Here is a 12,160-nt window from a genome sequence, read left to right as displayed (position 1 = left end):
TATGTCTTCTAGTGATAATAAACTTTTTAAAAGGGAGATGTAAAGATGATAGTAATTCAGTTTTCAAGGAGCAGCATTAACATTATAAAATAGACATCCACAGAAACTATATAAAGGTAACAATTTGGTCTCTGAAGTGAAGTATTTTTGAGTCTAAAGAATATATAATAATCTAAACATATTTGTAAGTATATATATGTACATATGCATGTATTTACATGTGTGGATATATTCAGGCACCTTAAACTTATGCCATAAAAGCTAGGTTGGTTATTAAGATTAAAATCAACTCATGCATATTATGTATCTAACAACGACCTTCACATTTTTAGAATGCTTTTATGAATCTATAGCATTACTTGCTCCTACCACCCCACCATTCATGGGGTCATCAAAGATCCAGTCAGCATGTTTTGAGTGATGGCCAATGCTGTCAGGTTAGGCATTATTAACACATTTTCTAGATGTAGCAAACTTAGGTTCAAAGCACTAGACTCTATGTCTCTGGTAAACACCAGTGATGTGACAAAGATTTTAATTAGTTCTTAAATTTCCAACTCCAGTGCTTTTTTGCCCCTTACCTACTCTGCCTCCATTGAAGCTGTAAGGATATTATAAAGTGATAACTTTATTGCATTTTTATTGTGGCTAATATGAAATTTCAACTTTAATTAGACGTTCTCAAAAAAAAAAAATTAAAATCACCAGGGAAGTCCCTCCCAATCATTTAAAATCGCATACCTGGGCAAGGCACAGAACATGGCTGTTTCAGGATGGTGTCTTGAAAGGGCATTTCTCCACACAGTGCCTCGTCCACACTTACAGCTGAGTGAGAGACTGAACCATTGTGGACCACACAGGAAAAGCTGCGGATCTGGATTCCTTCCCCACAGTCTCCACCCTAAGAAAGGAAAGGATGCTGTTACAATTACCCAATTAGCATCTCACAGTATTTTTGGCTCCTGCCACCTCTTGCCCAAGAAAATCCACAGCTTCCTCCTCTTGGGAGTTATCTTTCAATTGTTGACAATAAAGTATCACTAAGTAATCCTCCTAGAGCTGAAAGGGAAGCTAAAGTAGAAATGCAAATTTATTCCATGGAATGTATGTACTCAGACTCTGATGATTCATTTTGGAACTCAGCCAGGATTGAAAAAGAAAAAAAAAAAACATACAAAATTTGTCTAGGTGTATGTATTAAAATAACCTAATCCATAATCACTCCCCAAGAGAGTATGTACAGCCATAGGGCATACATTTCTCTTTTACTTTGCTGGTTTTCCTTTTGTAGGGAATTCAGTACTTTCTCATATGGATTAGGTTGGAGTTCTCAATAAAACACTGATTTTCTCTCTTGCCACATGAAGTTGTTTTCCCAGCATGCCTTCTGTGTTAAATAATGTTCTTTGAAGGTACTTAATACAAGTCACACTCAGATTTTTTGGGCAATTAGAAAAAAATTTTGTGCAATGTCTCACAGAAACAGAAGCTTAGAACTAGAAAGCTCTTTGTGGTTATTTGACCTAACCATCTGCCTGATGAAAAGTTTCCTACTATAACATTTTTGGCAGATACTCATCAGTATTTTCACCTCAGTTTTTGTCAAGTGCTCATACTTCAAAAGGAAGTCCACTGGATATTTGGGTAACTCTAGACAGTAGCTCTGTTTTTCCATAAATAGCTTAGAAAACAAAGCCTAAGGCAAAGCTTCTATGCTAAGGAGGTGAGATCCTAGGATGGCAGAGTGAGAGTAAAGAGCTAGAGCAGGCACAGAGGGAAAGGAAATAAAAGGTAGTATGTAACCAAGCTGGCCTCAACTTCACAAGTAAACACAGCTGGTTTCTTGGTCACCCGTATCTTCCAAACAGGCCATGTGGTAACATGCCTCAATACCATCCAAGATGGGGGAGGGAAGCAATCCCAGGCAGTATTAACTCCCCTAAACTTCCAAGGTGTGTTGCTCAATTTCCAAAAAATCCAGAAGTCAGTGTAAGAGCTGGAGTATTCATGACTCCTGCTCATGTGGTGGGAGAGGTGGAGAGAGAAAAAGCTAGAGAGAGAGCTCCCACGTCTGCACCTCTGTTACTGCAGTCAGGGATACCACATGCTATAATCCACTAACCCGTTATTAGGTGACAATGTGAAAACTGCTTTGCACTGGGAAACTGGGGTTCTTGTTCTTTTTATGCCCTGCCCCCTGCAGGGGCCAGAAACGGCCTTTCTTAGGCTTTGGAGCTTTTGTGGACTTTTGTGGCAGAAGCAAAGGAGGATGAGGTGGTCAGCTAAAGTAGTCATGACAGCGTGCCAGGGCATGGAATGGGTCTGGGGACGGGAAAGCCAGCTGAGAACCGATCAGGTCAAGGCCCTGTGGCAGCAACTGCTGAATGCCAAGGGCAGGTCGTGGACAGACTGCTAGAGGTACACGATGTTACAGAGTGGCTGTTGAGAAAAATTCTTGACATAACAAGAAAGTTATAATTTAAAGACATACTGTCAAGAAAGAAAAGGTACAACTTAGGGGAGGTCCAAGTTGTAGCCATTTAAAGGTTAAAAACCTGAATAGGCACATAAATTGGGGAGTATCCCCTTTGCTTCTAGAGATTTTTTCACAAGGATTAACAATTGTTTAAGATGGCAATTCACACAACTGATTTATCAATACTTCATAATTGCTATAATAATTTTTGTGGCTATTGTGAAGCTTTCAAATAAATGCACCCTAATTTTGACCTGAGTGCATTTTTTGGGAGATAAGCAGAGGTTCAAAGTCCAGACACAGTAGATTCATTTAAGGCAAATCCTCTAATAAGTGTTTACTCTCTAAAGTGGAAAATAACTAGTGTAAGTTGAATTTCTTTTTGGGGAGAGGGTTCTCTTTTATAAGTTATCATTCTGGATGATGGACCCATTGCAGAATTGTCTAAGCTGTATGTTTTGCTATAGAGTATTTGGAAAGAAGATTCTGAAGACTTGGCAGTGTATGAAATTTGCCTTCTGAAACCTCAGGTAACAGAAGATGCAGTTGATTAGAGTTTGTTTGACATTCCAGGAGATGGGAGTGTGAAGAAGTGACAGGAAACAAGTCTACATCAGGGATCCCTTTAAAAACCAAGACAAACAAGAATGTGTTCCTAGTATGTACCCATAATCAACCTTAATCTCCTATATCTTTGACAACAGCAGCCGTAAGATGAAGAGAAATCAGCATTAGAATGATAATTTCATTCATAAGGCAAGCCTTCACTCACTGTCATTCATGAAGCTTTCTACACTAAGGGACTGAAAGTAGACCCAGGCTTCTTTGAGGAAGAATATCAACAAGTGAGGATTCTCTCGCTGACTCTCCACTGTCCGCATCATTGATGGATGTTTTGTATACTCTCCAGATGTGGAGAGGCAGATGGTGATAATAATCATAATCATAGTCTTAATCAAAATTATAATAGCAACTACAATTTATTGAGCTCTTAATTTATGTCAGGTACCAAAGTATGCACTGTATATAAACGCTCTAATTCCTACCAAAAGCTCCCAGAAAAAAACAGGTACTATTTCTACTCTCCTGATAGAGGTAAGAAAAACAGACTTGGAGAGTTTACAGATTTGGCAGAAATGGCAGAGTTAGGAACTGGCAGAACCTTGGCCAACATTAAGCCTGTTAGACTCTGGGAGTCTGAGCCCGTCCAACAGATTCATGAGCATATGTGTGGATACATGTTATCAACTGAGGAATTTGGATAGAAAGAGCTAGACAACACTAAAAAATAAAATAAAAGCGAAGCCTAAGCATAAACACTTCCTTTTGCTAATCTCTTTCTATGTTAGTGGCATTTTGCTACATCCACTGTGCCCTGTTGTAGCTTCTCTGATGGTTTGATCCATTGGATGGCAGTCAGCCACTTGGACATCACCACCACCCTCAGTGAATGAGCGCCCAACCTGTTATTTGGCAGGTAAGGGTAGCCAGGACAAGGAGAAGTGCAGCTGTGAGAGACGTGATCTGCCTTTGTGTGCAGAGGCCCACATGTATTTTAATCAGTAATTCCAAACTCTGTTTACATATACATTTAAGAAAAGGCAACCCGCTAAAGAGATACTGAATTATCTGTCTCACAAAGAGTTCACAGGCTTCAGAAAAAGCAGAAATGCAGCTTGAACTCAGGCAAAATTCAACTCATATCATCATGATTCCCTTTCTTTTTTGCCTCCTCTTTTTGTGTGGCACCTTCTTTGTTCTCGTTTGCTTCAGAGTTACTTATTTTATCTACAGGGCAGGAAAATGCAGCAAGAGTACCCAGATACACAATCTTTGAACAGATCCAATACTATTCCAAATTCTTAGGGAAGAAAGCTGACCGGCCCTGTTCCGGTAAGGTGCCCACCCCAGAACAATTCACTACCTAGACTTGTTTTTTGAGAGCTTTGCCTGAATTAAGTTAAACTGCAGCATTTCCTCCTGACTGGAAGTGTCAGTGAACAAGAATAACCTTGTCTAGAAAATGGAAGCATCTCTAAAATTTCTGGATACTCCTGCTGCTAGGGTCTCCAGGGTCTCCAAGCCTGGGTATCTCCAAAGGATGCTACAATCCCCAACCCTCACTGGCAATTCTACAGAAAATGTTCACAACTCGCCACTCTTGCTCCTGTGGTTCTGGCAAGAACTCAGTTATGTGAGAGCAAAATGAAACAGTACATTTGGCATTTCCCCCATAATATCCCCATGGGACAAGTTGGCAGACTTGCATATTAAAAAAAAGCTCTTTATACCTGAGGAGATCAAAAGGGAAGGTACAAAAAGAACAGTTAAGGTAGAGTAGTAGTTGTATGCCTGGCAAGACTTAGAGCATGGGGTTTTTCTCAGTCTTATACCCTTCTTTCTCTCCCCCCTAACTTTTTTCTCTATTGCCCTGCAATGGGTTCCTGAATTCTTTGAGTTTATTTTCTCTACTCTGTCAACAGTTATTACAATTATAAGGAAAACTACTCCTTCCATTTTTTATTGTGATTCCAAGCAGCATTTAAAAATTGCTTAAGATTTAGGAAAGAAGATTTTAGACTGGTAGGCAAAGTATTCAGATTCAGTAATGTTAGGTTACTATTGAATTAATGAGCATGATGATCTTATTTTCTGTAAAAAGGAGACTGAACAAATGTACCACACAATTTTGTTCCTCTGGGACTTATTAAAATACATGGGCATTTAACTTCTGCAAGATAGTAATGCTGCATGACAATGTCATCCTGACAGGAACACTAAACATCTCTATGAGAATACTCGGCAGATTTCTTAATGCTTAATCACAATTATTGTTACCCAATTAAAATGTGCTTTGGAATATGAACTGACGGAAAAACTAGTAAAATAAGAGAATAAAAAAAAATCAATGTGCTTTTTCTTACATTAGAAACCAGAGAGAAAATGCAGTAGGAGATCTTTGCTGATCCAGCAAAAGCTCTGGGTATGTGATATATGATGATGTTGCTAGGCATTTATATTTCAGGTCAATAAAAAAGTAATCATTGAGGAAAGTGTAGTAACCTTGGTTCGTGTAATAATGTTAAAATATAACTTTCATACACTTTTGATTTTCTGCCCATATGCAAGATTTTGTCTAAGCCTAAAAGTATGTCTTTAAGAAATACAGTCCACAGCAAGCTGTGCCATAGCATCAGGCTTTTGCCTAATTAAATAATACTTTGATATTTTCAATAAGCCAAGAAGATAACATGGTATTTTTGAGAATGCCTAAGAGAATGAAAGTCCCATGACCCTTTTAGAATCAGTGACTAATCAATGGCTATTTTCCTAGCGACAACACTTGGCATGAGGTTAAGTCATTTGGTTGTATTTTTGCATGTGCTCTATTGCATAAAAGTACATTGTACAGGCCCCTGGTGCTGTGAAATTTATTCCATCAGCACACAGGTTGACCAGACAGATGCTTTAGGCATACTAAGAAGATTTCTTTAAGTATCATTACATGACCTACCTCCAATTTGCATGCAGCCCAGTTGCCGAGGACCCAGCTGTAGCAGGGCGTCACTGGGCAGGTTTTCTGCTGGGTAAGCTCTGTGGGGCATGGCCGTCCTTCTCCTTGAGTTGGCATAATGATAAATCGAGTCCGGCTCATCCGACCTAAAAGGATAAGGAAGGTGTTAGCTTTTTGTTTACAGGCTGGCTTAGAAAGGGAATTAAAAGACAGAATGTTGCCTTCCATACATAAGTCTTCATTAAAATATACTGAACTTTGTCATGTCTGGCTCTCAGTTTTTCTGCTATTTTAATTTAGGTTCCTATGGGCATGCAGGGTCTATAAAGTCTGCATAATGATTAAGGTTCTGTAGTTCTGTCTGCCTTCTACTTCTTTAGTTTTTCTAACTCCAAACTATATTGTTGCCCAAATAGACTGATCCTATAAACATTGGTGGAATGTTAATTAATTCAACAAATATTTATTAAGCTCCAGTATCATCCAGGCATCCTATGTGCCAGGGATACAGTGATGAAATTGATGTAGCTTCTGCCCTTTTAGACCTTGTACTTTAGGCCAAGATTAGAAATATTAAAAATAGAGTTGCATCTTTCTTCTTAGGTTCTAATTAGCAGGTAGGGTAAAAAATTTGCACGCAACCCAAATTACCTTAGAAAATTCCTTAGGAAGGTGCCACCCCAAGATCTCCAGAGTATCTCTCAATTAATTCAACATGGATAATTTTCCTACAGTTTAGAGCCAAATTCTTTTTTAACTGAGTACAAGATTAAGTTGTTGGCTTGTGTCAAGGAGGCATGATGTTTGAAAAATATGTTCAAATACTGGTATTTCATTTAATAAAAAAATAAAATTGGTTAATGGGAACAGCCAAGAAAGAGCAGGGCTCCCATGTCATTTTAAGGCCACTTATGGGCATCAGGTCATAAGTCTGTTGAAGGGGAAGAGTGGACAGAATGTAAATGTCTGTGTTTTTCTCTTGCTCTTTCCCGGACTCACTCCTGTCCTTACTCTTCTTTGTTGATGAGGTACTATTGTGTGGATAGTTATCTGTGACTATGATGTCCTTCCACTGTTGTTATAAAGTTAACTGTGTAATTGTATTTGTGATAAAAAACAACAACAACAACAACAAAACCCAGGGTTCTCTGAGAGCATGTTATGGGGATATATGCCAGTCTGGGAAGGAATCAGAGAACATTTCCATGAGCAGCTGACCTTTAAGTAGAATTCTGAAGGAGTCAGCCAGACAGGATATACAGAAAGTGTCTCATGCTGAAGAAAGGGCATGTGAAGAAGTCATGAGATGCAAAGTAGCAAAACCTGTCTGAAGAACTGACAGAAAGCCAAAGTGGCTGGAACAGGGGGAACCAGAAGAAGAATAGGTTGAGCCAATGCTATTAAGGCTATTTAAATGGGGTCTTTTAGTCAATGCCAAAGATTCTAGAATTATAGGTTAAGAAAAAGGGAAAACTAGGGGGTGCCTGGGTGGCTCAGTCCATAGAGCATCTGACTGTGACTGCAGCTCAGGTCCTGAGAGCCATCCAGCTTCGGGCTTCATGCTAAGCTGCTTAAGATTTTCTCTCTCTCCTCCTCCACCCCTCCCTTTCTAAAATAATAATAATAATAATAATAATAATAATAATAATAATAATAATAAAATGGAAAGCAAGTGATGACTTCAACACAGAATTCACTTGAAAGCCCTGGGTAGGAATAATTCTCAGATGCCCTCAAGTTTGGGGACAAGTAAGAGTGACTCACCTTTCAGTGGACTAGACCTCTTACTGGCCACCAGAGTATTATTGATTTTGTAGTAAACCAATTTGGTCTGAGAAGACCTTTTGAAGAAAACTAGGAAGTTCTAATCACTGTATTCTCTATGCCTTCAGGCTTCGGCTTCTGTCCTCAACATGGTATTTCATACACATTAAGTACTAACTGAATATTTGTACAATCCGTATTTTCATAAATTATCTATGTGGTATCTGAAAATGTGTGATGATATGTCAACACAATTGTTGACCAGGTACCATATACAAGGCACTATTCTAAATACTTACATAGTGAAGAATCATAACAACCCTCAAGGAAAATTCTATTATTTCCCATATTGTGGATAAGGAAAATGAGGTAGAGTTTCAGTCAGATGTCTAAGGTCAAAAAACTAGTAAGCTGCAGAACAGGATTCAAACCCAGGAAGTTTTGCTCCAGAGGTTACTGTATTAGCCCTGAGTTGAGAGAGCAAGGAGAACTACTTACCACTGCCTTTTATGCAAAAGATAAAAGGAACTTTGGATGACAGTAAACCTTGAGTCAACAATAACCTGTGCTTGGTGAATAACAGAATCTACCCATTCTTCTTGGGTGCTGAGTTCCTATGTAGAATGCATTTTTGAAATGATGTTCTACCCAGCATCACTCAAATCAAGTAATACCATTTGGACATCATTTGTATGAAATGTTGTCTCTACTTGGTGAATACATTTGGTATTTTACATTAATTCTTGCTTAAATACTCTTCAGTTTTATAATAATCTTTACATGTATTCTCTCTGCCTACTACCCTAAATGTCATTATAATTCCATTCTGTTCTATAAATCGTTGTAAGAATAATAACAATGCAGTGTTGCCTTTATCACAGCTAAAGAGGCTCTATTTCATTTTAACCAAATAATTTCAAATTTGTTCTTGAATTGATGACATGCAGATGGCCATTACTTTAGAACCGTTTCATTTATTTCTATTAAAGTGATATACCTTTTGCTGGGCATAGAGGTATGTGTGTGTGCAGGGGGACCTAAAGTATTCAACAGAAAAAAAAATGATACTATTACTTTCTGAAATAATCAAGTCTTAAAACCATTCATTGTAAGCACAGCCGTATGATTTCTCTGCCTTTTGTTATCCTAATGGAAAAATACTATTTTCAAACAGTGCCAGTTACTACCAAGAACATTTTAAAATCAAAGAGCATATAATAATCCTACATTTTGAAGTATACTGTCATGTTTAAATGGCGAGTATTAAAGTTCAATGAGAAAAAATATTGTTAATGAAAGCATGAGTGTGTAAAAGGTTTCTGTGGGTACTTGATATCTTTCATTAAGTTTCTTTTTTAAGTCAGGGATTTGGGTTGTATAAATTAAATAATCAGAGAAATTGCCCCTCACATAAGGCACTCTTTCACACATCCTGAAGTTGTAAGTATTAAATTTAGCTACATGGAATAGAGATGGTATCAACAAGGAGGCCTGCCATCTCCAGTGGTGGTAGTCTAAACTTGCCTGGGATTCCAAACATCAGAATGGATGGAATATTCAATTAAGCAACATTTCTCAACACTGTTTGTTCCAAAATGAACCCTAAAATGAAACTCTTGAAGAAATGGTTTTGGTGATAGTGAATTTTCATGTGGGGGGGGGGGTGAAAATGTGGCCAAATTAAAGATGTTTAAAGTTACGATGTGATATAGTATATAAGAGAAAGAGAATTTTAAAATAGTGGATGTATGGTGAAAAGAAACCTGGACTTGGCATCAAAATTCTCCAGTTGGAAACAGTTCTCTCAAATTAACAGCTTGTAAATGATGTGAGCGCATGGAAGTATTTTAACTCCTCTGAGCATGAATTTCCTCTTCTGTAAAATATACAAAAAGTCCTTATTATCTGAGGATAACTCATGCTGAGGAAAATGCCACTTAAAAATGCATCTGTTTAAATAGGAATCAAATTATTTTTAATAAATAATAAAAGTCTAAATGGGACTTTTTCTGGAACTGAAAAGTATGCAAGTAGTTTTATTTGATCTACTGTCAACTACCGTGTAGATGACGATGGCGACCCTGCAATCATTATGAGGACAAATGATAAATCAGCTACTGATACTTCTTATATAATGTGGTGATTACCCTATAAAAGGTGCATTGTTTCATGACTGGCTTTTGCAGTTTGATCATCATAATCTTTGGCTTTCACCTCACTTTTCACCAATTTTCTCAAGAACTCCAGTTTATCTTTGGTGTACGGACTATTGCATTTTGTATCCCTTTGTTCTGGCTACATACTCTGTTTTCAGCTAGAGACTGACCAACGAATACTCTGATGCAGTGACACAACATGTATCAGTGGAGAAAAGTCATTGGTTGGAGGATGGCTTCATAAATAAATGGTCCGTTCATTCATGAATATTTTGATATTATAAAGGGACTGGCTTCCTTCAGAAATCACAATTATGCTGATTCAGGTGAAAAATACTGAGATGATGAAGATTCCTTAGAGTCATCTCATGTTGGTTATATCAATCAAAAAATATCATATAAGCCACCTTAACAATGTATCAAAAATAGAGTAGGTGGTTGTTGAAACTTGTTTTTTTAACCATCTGTTTTAACAACCCCTATTTCATATCCATTCCTAGAATTGGGCCTGGCTGCTTCTACCTGTATTCTATGGGGATTATGATATGAAATGCATATAACTATGAAACTCCTACTAATGATTCAGCCTGGTCCCAACTCACTAAACCCCTTTCACTCTAGCTTGGATTCCTTCTGCCCTCAGAGTAAGAGTGAAGGTCGCTACTGTGCATATCTTGATGCTTCAAATCTGAAAATGGGGCAATTTTCTTGGACACTCTGTTGCACTCCTCTTGTTTGGGTTTATGTTCTTAAATAGTATTAGACATGGGACTTGGAATCTATTTGGAACCTGAATTCAATAGTAACTATAGACAGGATGCTTCATGAGTAGTACCAAGGAGATGTAGAAATAGAAATGGACTCTCTGTTCATCTACTCTTCAAGCTATAAAAGAGAGAAAAGCACTGCCTTATAAAATATGTTTTCAATTTAATAAAGACCCAAATTACAGTAGGGTAAGTTTGCTAGGAATTCTCTCTAAGCCTTTTCCTCTCCTCCCTTGAGGAATTTTGGGAACTCATTAAGAGCAACAGTGAGATTGGGCCTACACTTAAATTGGCAATAATTACTTGCAATAAAGGAAAATGAATTACATGGTAAGAACTCCAGAAAAAAAAAGCAAACAGGGAGGCATATGAGTTGTAACACACACATGTGCACGTGCGCACACACGCACACACACACACACACACACACGCAGAGGCCTATATTGGAATCTACATATAGATTTAAAGCATATGAGACCAGATTACACTCCCATTGAACTCAGCAGTCTTCAGACTTTACTCTGAGGCTCCACTGACAAAGTGGATGTGGAAAATTAAAGCAGTAAAAAGCTCTCAAAACTATTCAAATATTTCTCAATTTCTATATTCATAAAAGGAAATGTAGTCAAATGCAATGGTTCTCTGACCATACTTTCAGATACGAGGAGTCAGCCACCATGTACCTTTACAGTGGCATACTTTAAATTTTTTTTTTCAACGTTTATTTATTTTTGGGACAGAGAGAGAGCATGAACGGGGGAGAGGCAGAGAGAGAGGGAGACACAGAATAGGAAACAGGCTCCAGGCTCTGAGCCATCAGCCCAGAGCCTGACGTGGGGCTCGAACTCACGGAGTGCGAGATCGTGACCTGGCTGAAGTCGGATGCTTAACCGACTGCGCCACCCAGGCACCCCTACAGTGGCATACTTTAAACAACAGTTCTTCTGTGTCCCTGATACATAGTCATTGGATTAACTGAAAATTATGGTTTTGATAGCAGCTCTGGACAGTTTGAATATGACCCAGACAAACAGTGCAAAGTATGTATGTAGGGGAAAGTAGAAAAGGAAATATAAGAATAATAGAGCAATAAAGAACATACCTATTTAACCTTAAATAGTTCATTAGAGTATATGAGCAATTCATATGAACATGCCCATAAACCCTGATGCACTGTAGATGTGTAAATACAGTATTAGTGGTAGATAAAGCCACTTTGTGTATATGCCATGTTATTTGAATATTAAGAGTGGTTTGATTTCCACCATGGAATTATTTCTTTTGAATAGGATTTGACTTTTCAAGGCATATGCACAATTGTTGGCAAGGTTGGTCTTCCAGAGCTGACAAGTAACTACAAGGGGCTGACCAGGGTTGGGGCTCAATGTCGCCAATCTCAAGTTGATGGTCATCCTTTCTGATATGCACCCAACAATTAGGGTACTGAGTACAATGTTTCCATTTTTAAGTATTTCCTCCTGTG

General features: G+C 38.1%; 1 protein-coding gene across 8 annotated transcripts in view; it reads right to left on the bottom strand.

Moving 5' to 3' along the window:
* Positions 1-12,160, bottom strand: part of THSD7B (thrombospondin type 1 domain containing 7B) — a 1,583,202-nt gene that overhangs the window by 17,875 nt on the left and 1,553,167 nt on the right. For all 8 annotated transcript variants that reach the window (XM_045033714.1, XM_045033716.1, XM_045033715.1 and 5 more), the window contains 2 exons: positions 5,991-6,136; positions 742-901 (listed from right to left, as the gene is read on the bottom strand). In XM_045033714.1, coding sequence (XP_044889649.1) covers positions 742-901; positions 5,991-6,136 — 306 coding nt within the window. The remainder of the gene's footprint in view (positions 1-741; positions 902-5,990; positions 6,137-12,160) is intronic.

Source organism: Felis catus, chromosome C1 (genome assembly GCF_018350175.1).
Source record: "Felis catus isolate Fca126 chromosome C1, F.catus_Fca126_mat1.0, whole genome shotgun sequence".
In the NCBI taxonomy this organism is placed as follows: domain Eukaryota; kingdom Metazoa; phylum Chordata; class Mammalia; order Carnivora; family Felidae; genus Felis; species Felis catus.
The sequence above is the reverse complement of the archived record's forward strand: the minus strand, read 5'-3'. Positions and strand labels throughout refer to the sequence as shown.